Consider the following 23,581-nt stretch of genomic DNA (forward strand, 5'->3'; position numbering starts at 1 on the left):
TTCTCACTACGCAAACGCAATGAACCTTGAAACAGATTACACATGAAACAGATTATTAGTATTGTCGCAGCTTTTGATGGGAGGAGGGGGTCATGACCCCCCCCCCCTCCTTGTATACACTTCTTACGGTTTCAATCAAATTTTTTATTTTTTGGAGCAAACATTCAAATGCTGTTGCGGGTTAAGGGGTGGGTGTTATGACCCCCCTCACTTGTATCCGGCATTGCATCTACCCCCAACAAGCCATCCCTCAATTACTCACAATTTGTGTTTAATTATATAGCACTAACAGTACAAAACATATTTCTTGCTCTTAATAATAATTGTCAGAATTAATTTTGTACTTTTAATATAATTTGCACAACTCTTTCTCATCATACAACTGACTGTAAGTGCTATGATATATTTTTTCGCAGATCTAACTCGTTTGTGTTAATTGTTGCATGTCTTATTATCATTTTTTGTCTTATAGTACCAAGATGTTGCGAAATTATTCCTATTAAATTGTATTCATGATTTGCAGTTCAGTAGTTTCAATATATTCGTGGAGTTCGTATTCTTTTGTATTGCTTAAATTAGACGCAATGCCAAACGAATTCCCTCATCCATTAAGAAACATTTGTTAGAGATTATCATCTATGTAAGTTTGTAGTGTAGTATATTAAAAAATGTATGTTAAATATTGACAAAAAGATCGATGTTTTTTGGTCAATGTATCAATACCATCCATGTTTTAATTTCCAACATTGATGTTCTGAAATATCGATGTTTTGCCATCAATGTCGCAACTCTATTCCAGACGCAAATGAAATATGATCTCTGCCAAACCACTTGATCGCGCAATTTCTAATATAAAATATCGACTTGGAAAATATAAGGTAAGAATGGGTCCCCAGGGTATACCCCACTCCCCAAAGTAAGGGTATGTAGAGGTTTTTCCAAACCCCCTCCCCCTTGGAACCCTTATATAATTTATGAATAGCCCCTAATGACATGTTTGTTGCTTGCTACTTTCATTTGTTTCAATTCATCTTGAGCTTTTTTTTATTAACATTTAGTTTGAATGTTTATTCCACCCCCCCCCCCCCAGAAATAAATATAAATTTCATGAATCAGTTCAAGTTTTATACTAATAAATGCATCAAAAAGTAAAATAATGAAAAAAGTGACTTTTATCTTAAATATTCCTTATTTATTTGTTTCAATCGTATTAATTGGCGACATTTTATGACACAAAATACAATGCCAATGAATATAACACACAATTAATGTACTTTTTGTAATTGAGGAAAGTCATATTTTAACTTTCTTTTTTATTTCCTTTTAGGTTTTACAATTATTATTGAGCCTTTTGATGACCGTACACCATCTGTGCCAAATCCAATTCTGCATTTTAGCTGTATGGATGCATCAGTGGCTATTAGACCTGTGTTTCAAAGATTTCAATCTGTTATCATTACTTCAGGGGTAAATTAACTGTTGATGTTTTAACTTTTGATCTTTCTTATTTATCATAATCCAAAGTAAATTATTGGTTTTTAAGTGCTTTTTTTGGGGGGGGGGGAGTCTTGTTCTGCAAACTTCTTATATTTGAAATGAAGTGTACCAGTGTGTAACTTTTTTATTTGCAGAAATACTACATTCAAGTTGGTTTCTTTAATCTGTTTTTGTGTTACAAGTAAATGTATTATTTGCTACTGAGGAGTATTATATAGTAAAAGTATTTTTGTTGACTGCCAAAAAAATTTGAAACTTTGCCAAATTATTGTATTTAACATGCTTCTAATACGGAGAATACTTCATGTAAATATTATTTTTTAAAAACTATATATTTTGTACAAGACTTGCTTTTCAAATGTAGGCTTATTTCTTGTGCAAACAAGAATTGATAAACTTCTTTAAAAAAAAACTTTTTACTTTTTTTAAAAAGTTTTTACTTCATCTCAAAATATTTTCTTGCACTGAATAAATTAATTTTAGTACTTTTAGTATAGTTCAACGTTTAATGTGTGTGTTGTAAAAATTAATTTTTCACAAAATATTTGATAAGCTGTTAACATATTCATCGTTACATGGCTTCCATATTTAACCAAGATTTGTCTTAAAATTGTTTTGTTGGTTAAACTGGATCTTGTTATTTAAAATTAGGTTAATGTTAAATACAGTTGGCTCTCTGTTTAACGACTTTCAAGGGACCACAAAAAATCGTCCTTAAATAGAACGCTTTTAACACTATAGTGGACCATCTGGGATGGTCCAGTATAAATAGAGAAAGTTAAGAAAAATAGAGCGTCATTAAACAGAGAGCCAACTGTATATCATTGCCTCAGAGCAACAGCAAGATATCTAATTCCAGAAATAACACTAAGATATCTTACTGTTGCCAGGGCCGGATTTGGAAGTGTGGAGGCCCCGGGGCAACAAAGGAGTGGAGGCCCCTAATCAGAATTTGAAAAGATCATCATATTTTCGAAAATATCAGATACTTCAATATGTATCTGAATATTTTGATATATATGTATATATCCGATATTTTCGACCCGTGAAAGTTAGGATATTTTGTAAAATTTTACTGTGGGGGCCCCTTTGTTGTGGAGGCCCCGGGGCAGTTGCCCCACCTGCCTTCCCCTAAATCCGTCCCTGACTGTTGCTCTGAGGCAACAATATGTACTTTAAGATTACAGCGGTCTTGAAAAGCCGAGGTAATTGGGGCTCATGCCACCTTGGACTACTGAAAACTTGGATTATCCAGAAAATTCTTCCAGATTAATTTTTTACGCTTTCACAATGACATAAGGAGTATCCCCTTTTACTTCCTTATACAAAGAAAAGCAGTATTATTGTCGTGAAAAATTATCACTGAAATTTTAACATAAATTTCGTTTTTAATTACCTCTAAACAAATTTGGACTTTTTCCACGAATTTTAACTACTTCTAAACAAATTTGGACTTTTTTCCACAAAGTCTGTATGTACATATTTACCCGAGCAAATTTGTAGGCAACCAAACATATATTATGTCCAAATCGCTGCCCAAATCCATTTGAATGAATTTTGTCATAACGTTTGTATCTGTGTGCTTGCGAGCATATGTATCTCGCATACCACAAAAACGGTTAGTTGTAGAAGGTTTCTGTGTCGTCTTTTGTATACATTACTCGTGAGGCATCAAGTTTTGAACCTTTCTTTTTGACTATCATCAGGTATTCTAATATTCCAAAAGGCATGTTTACCCATTCTTTGAGGCAAATCAATGTTACTTTCATGCATCAAGTTATCTTCAAGGCATTTCGTAATTCATATTGTGCAGTCAATTACGACACGTATATCATGCCACTTAAGGAGTGTTGTTGACAACAACCTCTCGGTGCTTTTTTTTATTAATTACTGTATCTAGTTAAATAAGTGTAACGGCAGGAAAAAAAAAATATTTTCAGATCTTTATGAAAATAATTTTTTTGGAACTAAAAAATGTAAATGAAAATATAAAGTAAGCACCTCGAATTAAGCGGAACATCGAACTTTCAAGACTTGGATTATCAAGACTCTACTGTTGTTTGTCAAGATTTTAAATATTTAGTAGCTTTCAATGTGTGACATGTTTGTAGTAGAGCATACATCCAAATGGTAATCAACCCCTTCTCACAGCTAGGCCAACATGTCTAAAATGTTGTTTGTCACACAAGTGGTTATACTTTGGCCTGAGATGGTTTACATCCTGCATTGTTTACAGGATTCTTGGCATGTACCCAATAAAAAAGCCTCGTGAAGTCGAGTATTCCCGGAAGCTAAGAAATCGGCCCTGAGCTTCCAATCCACTTGTTGCTGAATTGATTATCCAATGCTTCTTCTCTAACTAGTGTTAAAAGCACTAACTGAAACTGGTGCGCATAAAAACTGATGAGCAACTGATTTGACCTAACTCATACCATTAAGTTAAAATGATTTTCAAAACCCTGTTGTTCTTTTGTGGGCACACTACATTGACTTCAGCAATTCCATAACTGGTTGCTGTTATTTTAACACTTATTCTATATTTTATCAAATTGTTTCTTTTCTGTTTCAGACTCTTTCTCCCTTGGATATGTACCCAAAAATTTTGGATTTTAGGCCTGTTATAATGGCTTCTTTTACTATGACACTAGCTAGACCATGTCTTTGCCCAATGGTAATAAATGGTTTTGAATTTTTTCCCCCTATTAATTTGTTTGCAAGAAATTTTTCAAACATACCTGATTTTAAAATTGTTTTCCAGATCGTTAGTAAAGGAAATGATCAAGTTTCTATGTCATCGAAATTTGAAACCAGAGATGATATAGGTAAGTCATTTGTAGTTTTAGATTTGCAGTAATTTTAGGTGGAAACACGGTTCATTGATTTAACAATTAACCTAACAATACACTTTGAAATAAAAAAAACATAGGTAAAAAAGTAAGGTAAACGAAGATAGTATATTTTTTAAAAGTTAATTGTGGCCTTTGAGTCAAAGCTAATGGAAATTGTATCAGTTTTTTTTTTTTTTTTTTTTAACCAACGTTTGAAAATATTTCTTGACTTTTTTAGAGGAGTAAATTTCATTTTTGAGAAGTGCAATACATGGAAAATGTGAAGAATAGTACAGTATTGTAGCCATTAATTGGGAAATGCATTTTTTTTTTTTTTCAAAAAAATCAGTTTTATTCAAGTTTTTCATGAATACATTTGAAACTAATAATTAACGTGACTTCCCCGAGACTTAATAACATCACAGACACGTTTTGGCATGGAATGTACTAGACTGGCACATATAGTTTTAATTTCAACGTCTTTATACCATATGTCAAAAACAGACGAAATTAGCTTTTCCATCGTAGTACTATCTAACTTATGAAGATGTTTCTTAAGTTTGATAGTAAGTTTTCTTAAGTTTGATTACGCCCACAAATTTTCAATCGGATTTAAATCTGGTGAGTTTCCAGGCCAATCCAGTACAGTAAGTTTGTTTTTAGAGCAGAAACTGACAACTTGCTTCGATGTGTGACATCAGGCCGTCATGTTGAAAAACGACACCTCCGTTCGACCAAAGTGTAGACATAGTCTATGGCCCGAGAGCAAATATCGTTCAGGTGCGTTTACCAATCTTAGGAACTACGTGAACTTGCTTGAAATCTATTATAAATGATGAACACAATAGAAAAATGCAATGTTCACAAGCTGGAACTGTCTCATTAAGTTTTAATATGTAATTGAAATAGGAACTATGTTCCGTGGACTGTTAGCACTTACACAAATAAATTTGTCTCCAGATGGCGCTATTAGACGCACTATTTATAATCAAAAAATTAATTAAGCAGTTTTTCAACCGTATATTTACTTTTTTACTTGTTTTTTTGTTGCAAAATATATTAATACGGTTTAAATTATTTACTATATTTGTTTTGTGATTAAATACAAAAAGGAAACCGAAAAATGTATCCATCCGCAAGTCTGCGTGCTCTTCATCTCGGGGTTTCGGTTATTACTCTAGCGCAAGCATAGAAAAACATTGCAAAGTACAAAAACGTTACTGCACAAAAAACATATTTGTTGATCGCCGAATAGCAGAAACCGACGTACAAAATCTTTAGAATATAAACAACTCTAATCGATGCCAAGACATGTTTAGGAAATATAAAATTAAACATTAGCAGACGATAAAATTAAAAATTAAAAAGCATATTTCATTTTCTTATCAATTTGTTTTATACCTTTCTTTTCTAACAATATTGCTTTTTAGCAACAGACGATATTTCAATGTCATTTTTATGACTGTTTTACAAGCTCGCATACAATTCTATTTGACATTAACACCAAATACAATTCAATGGTTTTAGTTTACACCACTTTTGGTTGGATTTTAGCTTTTTGTTTCATTGGATTACAATCATGGATGATGAATTACCTTTATTTTGTTGTATTCATGTTACGGAAGACACAAATGAAGGTATGATTCTTATTTCAAAAAAAAGTTTTGAGAAAATAAGAGAGTACATGCAGAAATGGATAGGTCTAAGTGAATGCAAAGAGAAAGATGCAGCAGAGCAGTTGAAGGAGTTGGAAGGATTTCGTGGAGATGCATGCTATGAAAAATGTTATGAAAATCGCTACTCTTGCCACCGAAAATGTTACATGCGATTTACAGATAAAACTAGAATAAAAAGATTCGAAAAGAAAACCTGTGAAGGTGAAGTTCAACCACCAAAAATACCGGATCGTCCAAAACGGCTAAGAGTTAAGACTGCAGACCGAAGAGACATTTTCCCCGATATATGCCTGATCTGCAGTAAAGAACAATATTTCTCTGAGAAATGTTCTGGGAAAAAAATGCAAGGAAAAACCAAGTGTGTGCCAGACATTCATTGCAAGTAAGTCTTTACTGGAAAATGCTTTGAAGAAAAATGATCAACGACTTCTTATTCAAATTCAAGATACTGATTTAATTGCAAAAGATGCAAAATATCATAAGAGTTGCTATAGATCTTACACTAATGTGAGCGTTCAGACCACTTCTAAAATTGACCAGCCAGCAGCATATTCTGCTTTCTGTGACATAGTAGACAAAAGAATCGTAAGAAATTCTGAAATTCTTTCTATGAACAAACTATCACAGATATATTTAAGCACTGCAGAAAGTTTAAATACAGAAGAGCAAAATATAAGTAACAGGCAGCTGAAAAGATGGTTACAGAGGGACTTTCCTCAACTAGTGTTTGTGAAGCCAAAGCAACGAAATCTTCCTGAATTAGTTTTGTGCAATAAATATGAGCAACCTGTACTAATTGAAAAAAGTTCATTCTCCAATGACTCAACAGATACCGATGAAGATATAATTGAACCATCAAATGATTTAACAAATGGTAACAGTACAGAAATTAATATTCTGTATAAAGCAGCATTAATTCTACATAATCAGGGTTCGTACGCCCTTGAAAAACCTTGAAAAGTGCTTGAAAAAAAAAAGTTCATTTTCAAGTGCTTGAAAACCTTGAAAAAGTTTTAAAACCTTGAAAAAGTTTCTTAGTGCTTAAATTCTCTCAAAAATCAACGAATTGTGCTTAGAAGTTTTAAAAAAGTATTTCACCAATGCAATTTTCTGAACATGTGTTCAGTATGCAACATCGCGAAAAATTGCTTCCGTGTTTGGGGTTCCAATCCTTTTGCATCTTGTAAATCTTTTGATGTTTTTACAACCGAAAGATATTTTGACATATGGTACCTTAGATTAGTTTATTTTTGTTTGATTTCATTAATTAACAAAGAAATTAATTTTTAAACCATGACAACATTGAACTTACTCGGGTTTCGCGGAAAATTGCTCTTGTGTTTGAAATTTCAATCTTTTTGCATCCTGCAAATATTTAAATATTTTGGCAAATCAAATGTTAGTTTCGCATATGCTACCTTAGATTAGTATATTTTTTGTTTAATTTTAATAAAAAACAAATAAATTTATTTCATGGGAAACATGCCACGTCGAACGAACTCAGACTTTGCGAAAAATTGCTTCTCGTGTTTGAAATTTTTGCATCTTGCAAATATTTAAATATATTCACTAATCGGATGTAATTTTCATATTTGCTACCGTAGATTAGCATATTTTATGTTTAATTTCGGTAAAATATAAGTTTATTTTATGGGAAACATGACAACATTAAACTTAACTCAACTTCGCGAAAATTTGCTTCCCTTGTTTGAGATTTCAATCCTTTTGCATTTTGTAAATATTTTTATATTTTTGGCAATTAGTAGTTATTTTGACACTGCTACATCTGATTAGCCTATTTTATTTTTTATTTTAATAACTAAAGAGTTAAAGAATTTATTACCTTGGTCTTGTTTAATTATTTGCTTATTTATTTTTGCAATTTTGAATCATTATCTTTACCTAATTTTTGGTCATAACAGATTTTTTTTAAAAAAATTTAAATTTCAGCAGTTGAGCACCTAACAAATTAACTTGAAGTTTGTATTTTAAATATAAAGTTGATTTATATAATTTTATTTATAAGTACATCATTTTTTTATGTCTGCTAAAATAAGGTGTATAACAGGGGTGGTTGTGTTATGATTATTCACTTGAAATCCAATAGTGTTCGTTTTTATGCTTTTACCTCCCTATATCTCCAATTTTCCCCTTTTCCTCAAATGTTCAAAATTACTACTTTATTAAGGTTGTGGATACTTGGAGCTTACTGAAAGAGGCTTTAATCAGCAAAGGGGTAGATAGCTTAAGGAGGGTCATTCATCTTCATTTGGATCTAATAAATTGACCAGTACCAGCCTAGCTAGGCCCAGTGCCTGTTGCTGGTTATCAACAGACACTGGGCATGGTATTTCTATGCAGAATATTTTGACTTAAACTATTTTATGAATTGTATGCATAGCAAAAGTTATTGTTGTACATATGTATATTCAAGTAATAGGGGTCTTAGTTTTAAAAATTATTCCCCCCCCCCTCGCCCCATTTTGCTCTTTGAAACTTTCAGGTAATGAACCTGAATATTATTGCCTTTCTAAATTTAAATTCTAATTTCAACAATAACCCATTTTTTCCCAAAATAAAACTACTTTTGTCATAATATATGTCAACTTCTTGTGAATCTTTTCAATTTCGAAATATGGCTCTATAAATCTGAACTTGCACATTTATTCTCTATTGCAAGTTAATCAATGAAAGCTGAATAGGCTCAAGTTTGCATTCAGAGTATTTATCACTGCTTAAGCTGCTTTTGTATATTTTGAGGTGTAGAGACTGGACTGTGGACTTCATAAACTTTTCTTACTTCCTAATTTTTAAATTTACTCGAGGACAGTTGAAATGCCTTATTGGCTGAACAGCTAATAAATACATACGAATAATTGATTTGCATACTTATAAATGGTTTGCAAACCTAATATTTTTAGAACTTAATAGTGCAAACTGAAATAACTTTCTGGGTAGTGTTTTTGTCCTAAACGCCCTTATATTGTAATAAACCACTGTATAGATATTGGAAATAAATGTTGGAACCGGGCGGGGGGGAGTGACTTCAAAAACTCCTCTCTGGCAATGCCATTGAACTTGGGTATTTTAGTTTCTTCCCATAAAAGTTAAAAGCAGTTATGAAAGGTTTTTTTAATTTGCTGATTCTAGAAAATATACAAACCTCTGACTGCTGCAAGCTTTGAAAAACCTCAAAATTAAACCTCTTGGTATCTGCTTCTCTTTATGACCAAACTTTTCAAACATTTTCAGAAAAACTTTCAACGCAGTAGATCTTTCATCAAAGCGTCTCTTGTTGTAGAAAAAGCATTTTTGTTTTAATATACTTTTTTGTATTATTGCCTTATTTCCATGTGTTTGTAGTAAATGAAATCGGCATATAATATTTTTAGTACAAATTTATGATATTGCCTTGAAAACAAAATTTTTTACCTTGAAAAGTACTTGAAAAGTGCTTGAATTTTTTTCTGCCTAAAGGGTATGAACCCTGATAATATAATAAAGAACTCACCGGCTCTTCAATGCACATGGCCTCCTACTGCCGAAGATTTAAATGAAGCTTCTGTTGAATGCATGATTCATCCAGTGTTATTTAATTTCTTAGCATGGTGTGTTGGTGAAAGCGAAGATTTGGAAATTATCGAATTTATTAGTGTATCAGAAAAGGTTAAACGTAAACTTTTTTCTATTTCTCAAGATTTGATATATGTTACATCAGCAGGAAGAAAACAGACTCCGAAGCACATATCACTGGCAATGGCAATGAGGCATATAACTGGATCAGCACGTGTAATCAACATTTTAAATGGGTTGGGCCACTGCATTTCACATTCAGCTGTACTTGAGTATGATACTCAACTAGCAGAAATGCAGTTAAACACAACAAATAGTCTTCCCATAGGTATTGTTCCAAAAATGTTTGCAACTCTGGTTTGGGATAATATTGACTTTTACGAAGAAACAGTAACTGGACACGGCACTACTCATAGCACTAATGGTATAATTGTACAAACAGAAGCACAAGATTCCTCCGAAAGTCCACAAATGTATATTAAAACTGGGAAAAAATCGAAGAAAAGGAAAATTGATCCACCTGTAATACATATATCTAACTATTCCATTGGACAACGTTGTTCTCCTCAAATCTCTCAAACCCTCTCATGCAACAATAAAAGAGTAAAATTAGATAATGCAAGACTTGCAGATGCTGCTTACATTTTTTCGAAACTTCCTATGAAAGATAAAGAAATTTTACCGGCTTGGACTGGTTACAATTGCACATTGAATAAAGAAAATATACCTTCTCAATCAACAATACGATATCTCCCTGTGTTAGAAGCAAACCCAACAGAATTTTCTACAGTTAATGCAATTCTGGAAAAAAGCGCGTATTTGTGCCAAAAACTGGAATTACAAGAAATTGTTCTAGTATTTGATCAGGCAATTTATTCTAAGGCACAACAAATACGTTGGAAGGAGGAAAAGTTCAAACATTTAGTTATACGTCTTGGTGAATTTCATACTTCACTGTCTTCTCTCTCTGTGATAGGCAAACGCTTCAAGAATGGAGGACTTTGCAATATTATGATTGAGTCTGGAATCATTGCTGAAGGATCAATAAATGGTGTTCTGAGTGGTAAGCACTACAATCGTAGCATACGCTGCCACAAAATAATCTTTGAAGCATTAAGTAGACTTCTGTGGTCTGAATTTCTAAATTCATTATCAGTCAAAGAGCAACTTGATTGTTTGAAGATATCTTTTCATCTCTATCAAAGTTTTAAACTGAAAATTTTAAAAGAAAATCAGTTTCCTGAAGATTTCCTTCTGACTATGAAGAAGTTTAATGAGTTTGTTGTTGAAAACTGTGAAAACAACATGACATTTGCATTTTGGATATCATACTTGGAGATGATTGGCTGTCTGTTGAGATTTTTACGAGCAACAAGAAACGCCGACTGGGATTTACATCTTGTTACTGTTGAAGAATTAATACCTTGGTTTTTCAGTTATGATCATATCAACTGTGCTCGTTATTTACCTGTTTATTTACATGAGATGCTGAATTTGCCTGAGACACATCCATGTGCACACAATGAGCTAAGTGCTGGTAAATTTGAGGCTCAAAGACAAACAAGCTATGGATTTTGTGGCATAGCCATGGATCAAGTAATAGAGCAAACAGCAAACCGAGACTCAAAAACAAAAGGTGGGTTGACAGGATTTACCAGAAATCCAGCTGCTGTGCATCGTTGGATGCTATCGCACCATTTGAGGGCTCATGTCTCTTCATCCTGTGAGCAACTCACTGGAAGAACAATAAAGGAGTTCATGAAAAAAGATTTGCAACCCGCACAAATTCAAAAACATGAGGCGATGGTAAATAGTACTATGAATACTATAACTTCGATGATAAATCCCTTTACGTGGAGCGAAGAAGCTTTAGTGAATATTTCAAGTGGAGCATATGCATCTAACTCTGTACAATCTGATCTCACTAAAGCAAAGCTTATAGGAAAAGAAGCTTATGAAAAATACCGCAAAGAACGACTTTTTGAAGAACGTGATTCAGTCATATACTCTCCAATCAAGCTGCAAAAGCTGTTGACATTTTCAGATTCGAAAAAAAACATACATTAAAAGAGCAGTCTGAGAAGAAGTTTCTTAAAAGTTCCACAGATCTTTTAGCTCGCATAATTGTAATGGGACAATCCTCAGAGCTCGACATGAGAAGTATCATGAAGTATAACTTAACTCCACACCCACCTGCAATTGCAAATATTGACGGTTGCCTTGTTAAAACAAACAAGGCATCCTTGGTCCAAACGGTACTGGATCTGGCTGACAGTAATAACGACCTAAGTCAAATTCCAAGAAATGGAGTAATAATATTGGATGGGATGGCAGTGCTGCAGCAAATGAAAGATATACCAAATACAATGGGAGAATTAGCAGTCACTCTTATCGAATATGTCGTCAACATAAGCATAAAATATAATTGTACAGCTGCACATTTTGTAACAGATACATACCCTCCGATTAGTATTAAAGCAAGTGAAAGAGAAAGAAGAAATTTTGGTAGCGAAATTTTTATTAACATCAGAAACCCTAATCAAAAAAACATCGAAACAGTTTAAGAAGTTCCTTGCACATGGTCATAACAAAGAAGCCCTAGTGAATTTCCTTTTCAACCAATGGACATCCTACGATTCTGCTGTCCTTAAAGGCGTGTCCATTTTTCTTTCACATGGACAGGAATGTCACCGTCTAACTCCTACAGAGAGCAAACTAGATGTGGGAGAAGTTACAGAATTAAGGTCTGACCATGAAGAGGCTGACACCAGACTTCTTTTGCACGCTTTTTATGCATCGAAAAGCTCTGCTGCTACTGTTTTGATAAAGAGTTCAGACACAGATGTTTTCATTCTTTCCTTAGCAATGAATCAGTATTTTGCAACTGATACCTATTTACTAATGGGCACTTCATGCAGTTTAAAATTAAAGAACATCTCCGTCATTGCTAAGATGTTAGGTAACGATCTTTGCACAGCATTAATCGGGTTACATGTATTTACTGGCTGCGACACATGTAGTGCTTTCAAAGGCAAAGGCAAAAGCAAACCTTTTTCCTTAATGCAGTCTAAACTGAATAGCCTAAAAATGTTTCATGAACTGGGTTCTTCATGGGAAGTGAATGAGTCGTTGGTTAAAGATCTTCAAGAATTTGTTTGTGCACTGTACGGATATCCTCATTTGAAGCACATTGATGAAGTTCGTTACCTGATATTTAAGTTAAAATTTAGACTAGATGTATCATTACCTCCAAATTTTGATTCTCTTCTGTTACACATCAAGAGAAGTAACTATCAAGCAAATATTCATCGCCGATGCTTGCAAAATTTAATTAATGCTCCTAGTCCATCAGAACATGGTTGGAGTGTAAATGCTGGCAACATCGAAATACAATGGAACACTATTCCAATTGCACCAGATATTATACAAAAACAAATCTCCTGCGCATGCCAGAAAACAAAGTGCTCCTCGAAGAGATGTACATGCAAAATGAAAAATTTTTCATGCACAGAGTTTTGCTCTTGTGACAGCAGCTGTGTTAACTCCCAAGAAGAAATCAGTTCTATGCATGAAGACTGGATGGATGAAATAAGTGATTCTGACGATGATACTCCAGAATAAAGGACGAAATTTTCTAGATATGATAATCCATTTAGAATTAGTTTTTTATAAATCTAGTATGTATAAAAAGTAGATTTAAATTATAAAATATATGCCTTTTTTGGTCAACTTGCTGGACTATTGGTTTGTTGCTCTCCTGCTGTATGTTCTAAAAGAAATTGTAAAAAATTAAATTTTTACTAAGGACGAGGACAAGGGTGCCCACCCTAAAAGCAAGGGCATAACCCCTCCCCTTAAGTGTCACAAAGACCCCCGAAGAGCAAGAGCCCCCCCCCCCCACAAGGAGAAAAATACCCCTTAAAACAACCCGCCTCCTAAAAATTTCAATGGCGCAGTCTGCGCCATGACCCCTCCCCTAGGTCCCTAGGTTGACACCCCTGATGAAGGAAATGTTTGGTTCTTGAAAAAAAATATATTTTAAATGTTGTACAAGCATAGTATTTTTATTGTAGTTGCATAATATTTTTGATGTATTTAAAATTTTCTCGCCTTTTTTCATTTTCACTCATTTTGTCTTGTATTTCTAATGGTCTGTAAAAAAATTATGAGACACTATTTTTTTTGTGAACATTCTGTTTTTTTCATCTGTAGACACTAAGGATTCAGAAAAATATCACTTTTTGTAGTTCCCAAAGTTGGCAAACGAAACCATGTTTTTAAGCATCTTTTATGCCTTCGTCCCACAGCCTAACATGGTTGGAAGCCCATTTTTGGCCAATATCGACTCGTAGCTGGCACTGTTCATCATTCCTTCTACGGGAACAAGGGATCTTGTGCCTGAAATGCAGAAACAACCCCAAAACATCTTTTTGGGCAGATACTTGGGTGCTTGGTTAATGTGGTGTGGACGAAGAGATTCTCCTTTGCTCCTTCTCACGAACCTGGATCTAAATCCCTGAACCACAAAATGTGTTTCATCAGAAAATAAAACCTTTTCCCCAGTCCTCCTCAGTCCATGTTTTATATTTCCGTGCCCATTCTAACCTTTTTTTCTTCATGCGAGGTGTGAGAAGCTGCTTCTTGTATGGTCGACGTGCTTTCCGCCCTTGCTCTGTATCTCACTGTTGAAGGTGCAATGTCAACACCAGCTTCCACCATGGACTTGAACAGATCAAAACTAGTTAATCGGGGATTCATAACTCTCATTCGATGTAAACTTTTGTCGTCACGAGCCGAAGTTGATCTTTTTCATGCACATTTTCCAATACGTTTGGTTCCAGTTTTTCCTGTTGCATTAAACCGCTGCCATATCCTCCCGATACTTGATTTACTCACTCCACATATTTTGCTTATTTCTTCTAACGTTTTAGAAGTGTGTTCTCTAAGGGCAATCACTTTAGAACATGTTTCAGGGCTAATATCCATGAGTCTAATTACTTCCACAACAAGCGAACAACTAAACTGCCAACTTCTAGCCACTTGGCAGAAGAATTTATATGCCTGCTACTTACCTGATGTGTACAAATAGCTACTACTTTAAAAATAACTGCCATTTGGAGTTGAATTTGAGTGCTTATTGGTTGGCTTACGTGTGATAAAGCGAAAAAATAACATTTCCCAATTAATTGCCACAATACTGTAAAAAAAAATCCATTAAAAACCCAACTTTCTAAGGTTGAAATAAGATGACAGGGAAAAAAGAGATAGTACTATTTTGGTTTTTAACATTTATAAAAAGTTCACATTTTCCATTTAAAAGGATAATACATCCAAATGTAATACTTTTAAAATACCAATTGTTTTTTTCCCCCGTTATCAACACTGTTAAATTTTTATTCAAAATACAAAGTGAAATTACTTTTGACTAAACTTTTGAGGTGAATTTCTGATTTTTCAACGATTGAAATACACTTTTTGATGCGTTAAAAATGTAATTTTTAAAAAGTTTAACTTTTAAAGATTTTTTTTCTTTTTTTTTTTGTGGTGATCAAGCATGGATTGGAATAAATATTGTTACTCATAAAAATTCTGTAAGATCATTCTAAAGCAGTAAATGTTCGTAACTGGTTGATGAGGACCAGTAGCGTAACTAGGGGTTGGCAGGAGTGGCTCTCGCCAGGAGCGCAGCAGCCAGGGGGATGGCTTTTCGACTGATTGAAAAAAATGTTTTTAAAGAGTTTTTTTCTCTTTTTAATTATAGAAATTGAAAAATACTTTAAAAAATTTTTAAAAACTCACAAGAAAAAGAGCTAAAGGGGATATGTATAGTCTACTGAGAAGGAACATTGAGCATCATTGAAAACAATTCTAAAAAGGAAAATGAGAAAAAAATTACAATGCTGCCTCCTATTTGTCGAATCAATTAATCAAAATATTCCCCAAAAAAAAACTTGGGGGGGAGGTCACAGTGACCTCTGATGACTTCTCACGTGGATGACCCTGGGGGGGAACAATTTCTTTAGTTCGCCAGAGGCGCTAGACCCCATAGTTACGCTACTGGTGAGAACATATCTAGCATTTATTAGTCTAAAACTTAAAATTAAAAAAAAAAAATTGCACCAGCGATTCTCACCCGGTGGTCTGTCTGACCGGCACCAGTTCGCCGAAAAATTTGACCAGTCCAGTCTTCATTCCAAAAGAATGCTATGATTTTTTAGCAATATTTATTACCATTATATGATTTCTTATCTTGTTTTTAACTGCTAAATATTTTTTGCAACAGTTATTTAACACTAAGTGTAGTTTTATTTATGTGGCATTTATAAATTCATTCATTATGTATTACTATTTTGGGGGGGGAAAAAAAAAAAGAACCCTTAGCCGTTCGCTGACTCTGCATAAAGTATGGCTTGCCTTCATTTCAAGTTTCTTAAAAAAAAAAAAAAAAAAAAAAAGCTACGTTAACGAATATTATTATTTTGGATGTATATGACTTTTGATTATACCCCTAATATCATTTATTTGTATTAATGCTATTCTACAAAATAAACAAAAAGCTTTCTATTAATAGCTGTAATCCGTAACTATGGTAATCTACTTGTTGATATGTGTGGTATTGTACCAGATGGCATTGTTGGCTTTTTCACAAGTTATACTTACATGGAAGCGGTTGTAGCAGCTTGGTATGAACAGGTATGACATTCTTTTCAACTTCAAATCACTTTTTTTTTAATGTTTTTAATTTTATCATGCAGTAGTTTGAGTACTTGTACGTTTTCATTTATAAATTGTGAACATTTTAAAACGAGAGAGAGAAAAGAAAAAAAAAATACTTATTGAATATAAAAACTGAGAAAGTCTTTAAAACTTTCAGAAATAGAGACTAAGGTTTTTCTTTATTCAAAAATTTGAATCTTAACGTAAATAATTCAGTAGAGTCATGCTAATCCAAATCCTTGTAATCCAAGCTCTGCTTAGTCTGAGATAGTTTAAATACTGTATTTCCCCCTCCTCCTGGACAGAAAGTGTTTTAAAAATGTCAAAGGAATTAAGTGTTGGAAACTTGAACAGGAATAAGTAAATGGATGAAGCAAGTTTAACAACGTACTTAGGGAAAGCTGAGGCAAAGATTCCAAGTCACACAGTTTAACTAAACCAATGGGAGTCACATTACTAGTGGAAGAAACATAATTTCTTCCAACAATTTACTTTAAAATATATCACATTACTTGGAATCCTTGCCTCAAGATTTGAAGGTTTCATTCTCTCCACCTTTCATCCTTTCTCAATGGATAAAAGTGTCACCAGGCGACTGTAGGAAAAAACTTGTCAAAATTAAAGAGTGAAGTGCTGGACATGTAACACCCAGTGACGGATTTACAAGTTTGGTGGTCCAAATTTGTAAACCAATACCTGTAATATATATATATATATATATATATATATATATATATATATATATATATGAGAAATGAACTTTTTGGAGAAAATTATAAATTTTAGGCCTTGTGTGGCATACCTAAATATTTTTTTGATTTTAATAAAATGCTTTGTTGTATACATGGGTCTGTAGGGTCAACATTTAATGAACTTATTGTATTTAGTTTCTTAAAAAATGTTTTTTTCTGACATGCCCTACTACATACAGTCGGACCTCTATATATCGAAGTAGCAAATTGCCGGAAAAAAATTCGATATATAGAAATTTCGATAATATAGAAACGATCTTATTTTATCATAAAAATCTCCTAAAACATTAAAATTAAAGCTAATTTTCGTACATGAAACCCAATTTCTAATTTATATGATCATCGGATTAAACGAAAGTTAATAACTGAAAAATTAACAGAAATTACATTTTTGTGCCTTCATGCATCTTCATTCTTCGGCAGTTCAACTTGATTCGCAACATGTGGGGATTTTCGCTTTGACAGTGTAATCGAGAGAAAAGTAAAAAATCAATCTACTTGGATGATTTTTACTGAAGCTAAAAAGACTAGGAATGATAATCAACAGATGAAAAGGATAACTTAAAACTGATTTTACAGTGTACAACTAAGATTTGAAATAAACCTGAGGGAATTTAAGAACTCCAGAACGGAACAACGACCTATCTACACACCCCTCAAACCCAGATTTCTTATGAGTTTCTTAGCAACCTTTAGTAAACATAATTTACTCCCCTAACCTTCATTTTTCATGAGACAAACAGTCTAAAGTGGAAAAAAATCTACGAATGTCTCAAATTTTTTTTTCGATAAATAGAAACAATTTTTCTATGTAATGAACATTGAAATTTGCTGGAATTTCGATATATAGAAATTTTGATGTTTGGAAGTTCGATATATGGAGGCTCGACTGTACATTGACCTCAAGTCTGAAGAAGGAATATTTAAGTTCACATTTGCATAAATATTTTTTCAGTTTTGAAGCTTTGTGGTTTTCTTATTTCTTACTATTTAACTGTTCAATAAACGTATTTTAAAACGATGTTATTTTGAATTTTAGGGTATCATAGATAACATTTTGAAAAAGAAATTGCTATTTTTGGAAACTCAAGATTCTGGAGAAACGAGTCTGGCTCTCCTAAATTATGTGAAGGTAAACATAATTTTGAAATTTCCCATTTTTGTTATGCCTTTGATGATTTCTTTTAAAATGCATTTCTGTTATAAGTTAATAACTGTTTAAAATTTTGGCCCCAATTCACAGTTATTTATACGCTCGAATATTGTAAATAACCGCATGCAGTTGCCTTCAGCAGAATTGTATGTTTCTAATCTGCACTCTCTTCTCATGTTTAATCAGAAGATTTTGGTTTCTTTTCATAGATTTAGTTTCTAGTGCAGTCGGACCCCAATTTAACAAATTCATCGGGACCGAAACTTTTATACATTAAATCGGGGTCCTAATATCAGGGGAGGGGGTGAAAAAAAAATTCAAAAACTACACTTACTTCATCTAAAACCCCTAATTAGCAACTACGCAAAATATCCATAATTAGAAAGTGAAACTGAATCAGAAACTTTTTATTCAGCATTTCACGACTTATTACACACTAGTTAATTTGAAATTTTAAACTACTAACACTTTGTCATGATGTTTGACAATTTCCTTGATCTTGACTCGAAATAGTTCTCTTTCGACTTTATGGATAGCATAAAATACTGTGTCATTTGCAGCCTGCTGCATGAAATATGTTTTTACAGCTCCCAGGCCATATAAAGCATTTGAAAAAGTAACAGTTTTAATGGGAGTTTCACTATGGCTTTTCTGCATTAAAATCAACATTCGTTGGTTGCCCCCTCGCCCGTTAAACATTGTTGGTTGATCCCAAGAAAAGTCTTTTTTTATTTTGGACAATATAGATATAAAGTTAGGAAAACAATCCAATATTTTTTAAGCCAAATTAACAAAAAAAGATCTTTTTGGCTGTTAAAATAATTCGTTAATTCGGGGTTTTTGCCTTCATTTTAGTCGGGGGAAAAAGAAAAATTCGTTAAATCGCAAAATTTGTTAAATAGAGGTTCGTTAAATCGGGGTTCAACTTTACTTGAATAAATATTTATATTTCAAGCAATCTATCCATTTTTCTTTGTTTATATAAACCAGTGCATCTAAGGTGTAAAATTTCTTTGATAGCTCAATGACGTACATTTGTCATCCCCCCCCCCCTTCTAATATTCCTAAAAACAAATTCTTATTTCAATTTAAACCAATACTCAAGCAAGTCCGTCATTTAGGGAGGTGAGGAGGATTAATTGCCCCCTCCCCCCTAGCTTTTGAAATGTAATGCACATTTGTGTATGTTTTTGTTCTATTGTGTTTTTCATGCAATATATATTAAGTACATACCTCCCCCCCCCCCTAGAAATCTTAAAATGATAGACCTCCAAGCTTCAAAAAAGGTATGCAATTACAACTGCAAAAGTGAGGACTAGCAGCAGTCTTTGAGCCCAGGTAGTTTGTTCCTAGTCAAAATTATCAATTCCCAATAAATAGGTCCTCTTAAAGCTAGCTATCTCCTTGCAAGTTAGAGCTTCTTCCAGCAAGCTGTTCAAAGTTCCTACAACCCTACTAAAGTAATAGTTTTTCCTCATTTCCTGATTAGCCTGAGGATTGAATAATTTTTGTTTTAAGCTATTCGAAACAGAGGTTGAGTTTTCGTCATAGAAGATCTTTAGCCTTCTTTCACAGAAATTCAACGTTTCTCTTATTTCTTCCGCCTGTTTTATTTTATTTCCCTTTGGAAAAACAGAGCAGTGTTCATTTTATTTTGGAAAATAAGAAAATCTTTTTTTAGACTTGTAAATTTGTTTTATAAGTATTTATAAGTATTTATTTGTACTATTGCGTTTTTAGGCTTGTGAAAATGGGAGAGGTGCGGTTTTACTTTCTGTTGCCAGAGGGAAAGTATCTGAAGGAGTTGATTTTGGTAAGATGCTATGGGGGGGGGGAGTTATTTTTTACAAAAATTAAGTTTTTTTTATATTCAGAAATTTAAAAATTATATTCACTGATTTTTCGCTCTATTATGTGTAAACACTAATTGAGTATAAAATATTTTACCTTTTTACTTTTTTTTTTTTTTTTTTTTTTGTACTATCAAATACTATTTTTGTTTTGAAAAATTATTCATTGGAACAAAGGTGAATATAAATATTTTAGAGTCACAAGTTACTAAAATCAACAATTATTGTACTTGAATATCAAATTAAAAGAGAAAAAGTAAAACTGGTATGTGGTTGGTAAAATACATTGATCATATTAGATAAAGCTACTTATTATTTGATTCAGACAGGATCATTTAGGTTCACGCACACAGCTCTGCATATTTTTAAGCCCTTCAATCATTTCCTTTGCCTTTCCAGTATTTTTAAGAACTTTTCAACTATTCACCTAATAAGTGCACAAACTACATTTTAAAAAAATGTTTCTAAATACCAAATTCGCATTTTTTGCATTAAATTAAAACCAGATTAACGCACAAGAGGATTTTTTAAATACTTTCTCTTGCACATGCAAAATGATGCAAGAAACAAGCTTTTTTTCCAGCAGGTTGGCATAGTGGTTAGGCATTTGCCTCTTCCGACCAAGATTTGCAGGTTCAAATCCACGTCTGGTTAGTGGATTTTCAAGGTGCAGAAGATTATCTGCATTTATGTTGCATGATTGTGCAGCATGTAAAAGATCCTTTGAGTGCCTGTTTGGCTTAGGCACTCTTGGCTAAATTGAATTTCTAGCTCTATTTCACTTTATGAGAGCCTAGTGGCCTCCAATTAGTGGAGAAATGAGTGAGCAAGTTCTCAAGTAGTAATGGCGATCCGCCAATAATGGTGCCACATGAGAAAATGGACAGCAGCTCTTGGGGAATGTATGGTGAGCTGTCATACAACCACTGTGATATAAATCATTTTTTGTCTCTATTTCATGTTCCTGGTGTAGTAAATTTGTTTTGAAGTTCAGAAATATCTGTTAAAAATAAAGGAGAGCACATTTCTCCTACATTTTGTTTTATATTTTAAATACAATTGAAATGCAGTCGAACTTACTTATAACCAGCTACTACTTAATTAAGCTCCACTTTTGATAACTTTCATCCTTATTTACTGGAAATATTATTAAATTTCTCCTGAGAAAAATAGCAAATAATTGTTCTAAAAAAATATTAGGTTGTCACTCTAGAATTTGAATTGCAGTATTAATTTTGAAGTACTATTGTTCTAAAATTTTTGAATATTTTTCTATTTTGTGTTACTTTTGCCTGAAGGAAGAATGTTTGATAGACATAGCTAGTAAATATTCTTACCCCCCTCCTTCCCAAAATAATGAAATCTTCAGTTATTTTCTACAATGAGATATAAAAGATAACTGCTAATTAATTCTGAAAACATAAATTTCATTTTGCTGCAGTGTATAATACACTTTTATTATAATCACTTTAACTTCTAACTTTTGTGAAATCAATAGAATTGTCCTACATTGTATGCTGTCTAATTCAAAGTTGAAAATAGTATTATATTAGCTTAGTTATTAATTTAACATGTAGTTAATGTTTTTGCTCTAACTATGTGTGATTAACATTTTCTTCAAAAATACATTTACTTTATCATGCAAAATTGCAACTTATTTAGCTTGCGTTCGACGAACCTCACCGGTCGACAAATGAGTAACCGGTTGCTAACCGCAGCGTTCTTGAGAGCTACTGGTTAACTGGTTGCTTACGATGTCATTTTATGAGCCTCACCAGTTGATCTACCGGTCAACCGCAACTTAAGATGGTTCATTGGTTGATGGAACCACGTGACATTTTTGACCAATTATAAGTATTTCTCACCTGCGCGTTATTATTCTGTGCCATGTCTGGGCAAGTAACCGGTGATCAACCGAAAGGTTTGATGAAGCAGTGGTTCGTGAACAACCAGTTAGTAACCGCTGACGTCATTGTTGTCACGTGATTAACCAACCACTCGCTACCAGTCGTGCTCGTCGAACGTAAGCTTAGTAAATTTTTTAAATAAGTTTCTTTTGGCCTGTTAGTACTGTCCCCACCCTCCCTTACACACACTTGGTAAGAAACATGCCAACCCTGTGCTAAACCCTGTTTGTAAAAAAACAATCTGCAAAGGATGAGTTTAGGCAATTCTAAATTATTAATGTTTTTCTTTCCAATTTCAGATCATCATCTTGGAAGATGTGTCATCATGTTTGGAATACCTTTCGTTTACACTCAAAGTCGAATATTGAAGGTTAGGTTTTGAGAAATCTTAATGATATTGTGTAATTGATAAAGAATTTCATACATCACCTAAAATATAGCTATTATTTTTGTTTTGAACCTTTTTTAAATAATATTAACAAGTGTTTTAAGATCAAGTATTTTGCACTGAAGGTGTTTAAATAAATGCAGTGTCAACGGGCGCAAATAAAAACATTAAAATAGGCAGCCTGGTTTTGAGGGCAGTTGCTCTCTTCCTCAGTTCACGGCTTAGAAATGAAAAATAATTCAAGAGTACTTTTTGAATACTTAAGAGAGGACTTCTAAACCAATCAGGTTTCAGCATTTGCTGAGAACTATTTCACTATAGAACTTCCTTGTGAAAAAAAAATTTCTAAGGTGTCAATAGCAAAATATTGTTGCTACACAGGTCACGAAATTAAATTTTCCATTGCTAAGATCATTTGCAAATCTTCCACTGTTATGGAGCTGGATTTTTCGGAAGCTTTTTGTGTGCACAAAAATCTTGATAATATTTGTAATGAGTCTTTTGCAGTTTCTCACATTTCTCCGATACTACTAAACCAATTCGTATTAGCATTTTTTGAATATCTCTATTGCCAATCAGTGCTCAGGGAATGTTGAAACCTGATTAGTTTTAGAGCTGTCTCTCAAGCCTTTAAACAGCCTCTTTACAATATATCCCATTTTTCAGCTAGGCACTGTTGAAAGGGGCATTTGCCTTCAGAACCGGTCTGCCGATTTTAAAGTTTTTATTCGTGCCTGTTGACATTGCACTAATTTTAACATTAACAAATGCGTCCAACTTACTCAAATTTGTCATTAATTATTTTAAGTGAACGGAATTTAGGATATTTTGCACCAAATAAAGTAACTGCATAATCCATATGGAAGTCACATTTTTGTTGTAGTTTATTTCGTGTACAATATTTTAACTGACCTTTTCTTTTTAATAGGACTCGACCGATGTATCGGCCTGGCCGATGCATCGGCGCCGATGGTTCAACAATTTAGCCATCGGCATCGGCATCGGCGGCCGATGTTAACTTGGAGAAAACATCGGCCCATCGGCCTTAAAAAACATCGAAAAGCCGATGGAATAGGCCGATGTTTTCGAAAAAAAAAGGACCTTTGCTGTTTTACTTTTTAATACTAAGAAAAGGGAGTTATTGTTCCCATATAAAATTGTTTACTTAAATTTCAGTATGAATTTCTATTTTAATCACCCCTGAAAGAGTTTTCAATACTGCATTCAGGTACCAAACAAG

The 23,581-nt window shown here is 33.3% G+C and overlaps 1 protein-coding gene across 1 annotated transcript in view; it reads left to right on the plus strand.

Annotated features, from left to right (window-relative positions):
* Positions 1-23,581, plus strand: part of LOC129219776 (general transcription and DNA repair factor IIH helicase subunit XPD-like) — a 137,971-nt gene that overhangs the window by 56,393 nt on the left and 57,997 nt on the right. The window contains exons 15-21 of the mRNA XM_054854074.1: positions 1,328-1,467; positions 4,067-4,168; positions 4,256-4,319; positions 16,146-16,267; positions 18,083-18,175; positions 19,937-20,009; positions 22,253-22,323. Coding sequence (XP_054710049.1) covers positions 1,328-1,467; positions 4,067-4,168; positions 4,256-4,319; positions 16,146-16,267; positions 18,083-18,175; positions 19,937-20,009; positions 22,253-22,323 — 665 coding nt within the window. The remainder of the gene's footprint in view (positions 1-1,327; positions 1,468-4,066; positions 4,169-4,255; positions 4,320-16,145; positions 16,268-18,082; positions 18,176-19,936; positions 20,010-22,252; positions 22,324-23,581) is intronic.

Source organism: Uloborus diversus, chromosome 4, assembly GCF_026930045.1.
Source record: "Uloborus diversus isolate 005 chromosome 4, Udiv.v.3.1, whole genome shotgun sequence".
NCBI lineage: Eukaryota > Metazoa > Arthropoda > Arachnida > Araneae > Uloboridae > Uloborus > Uloborus diversus.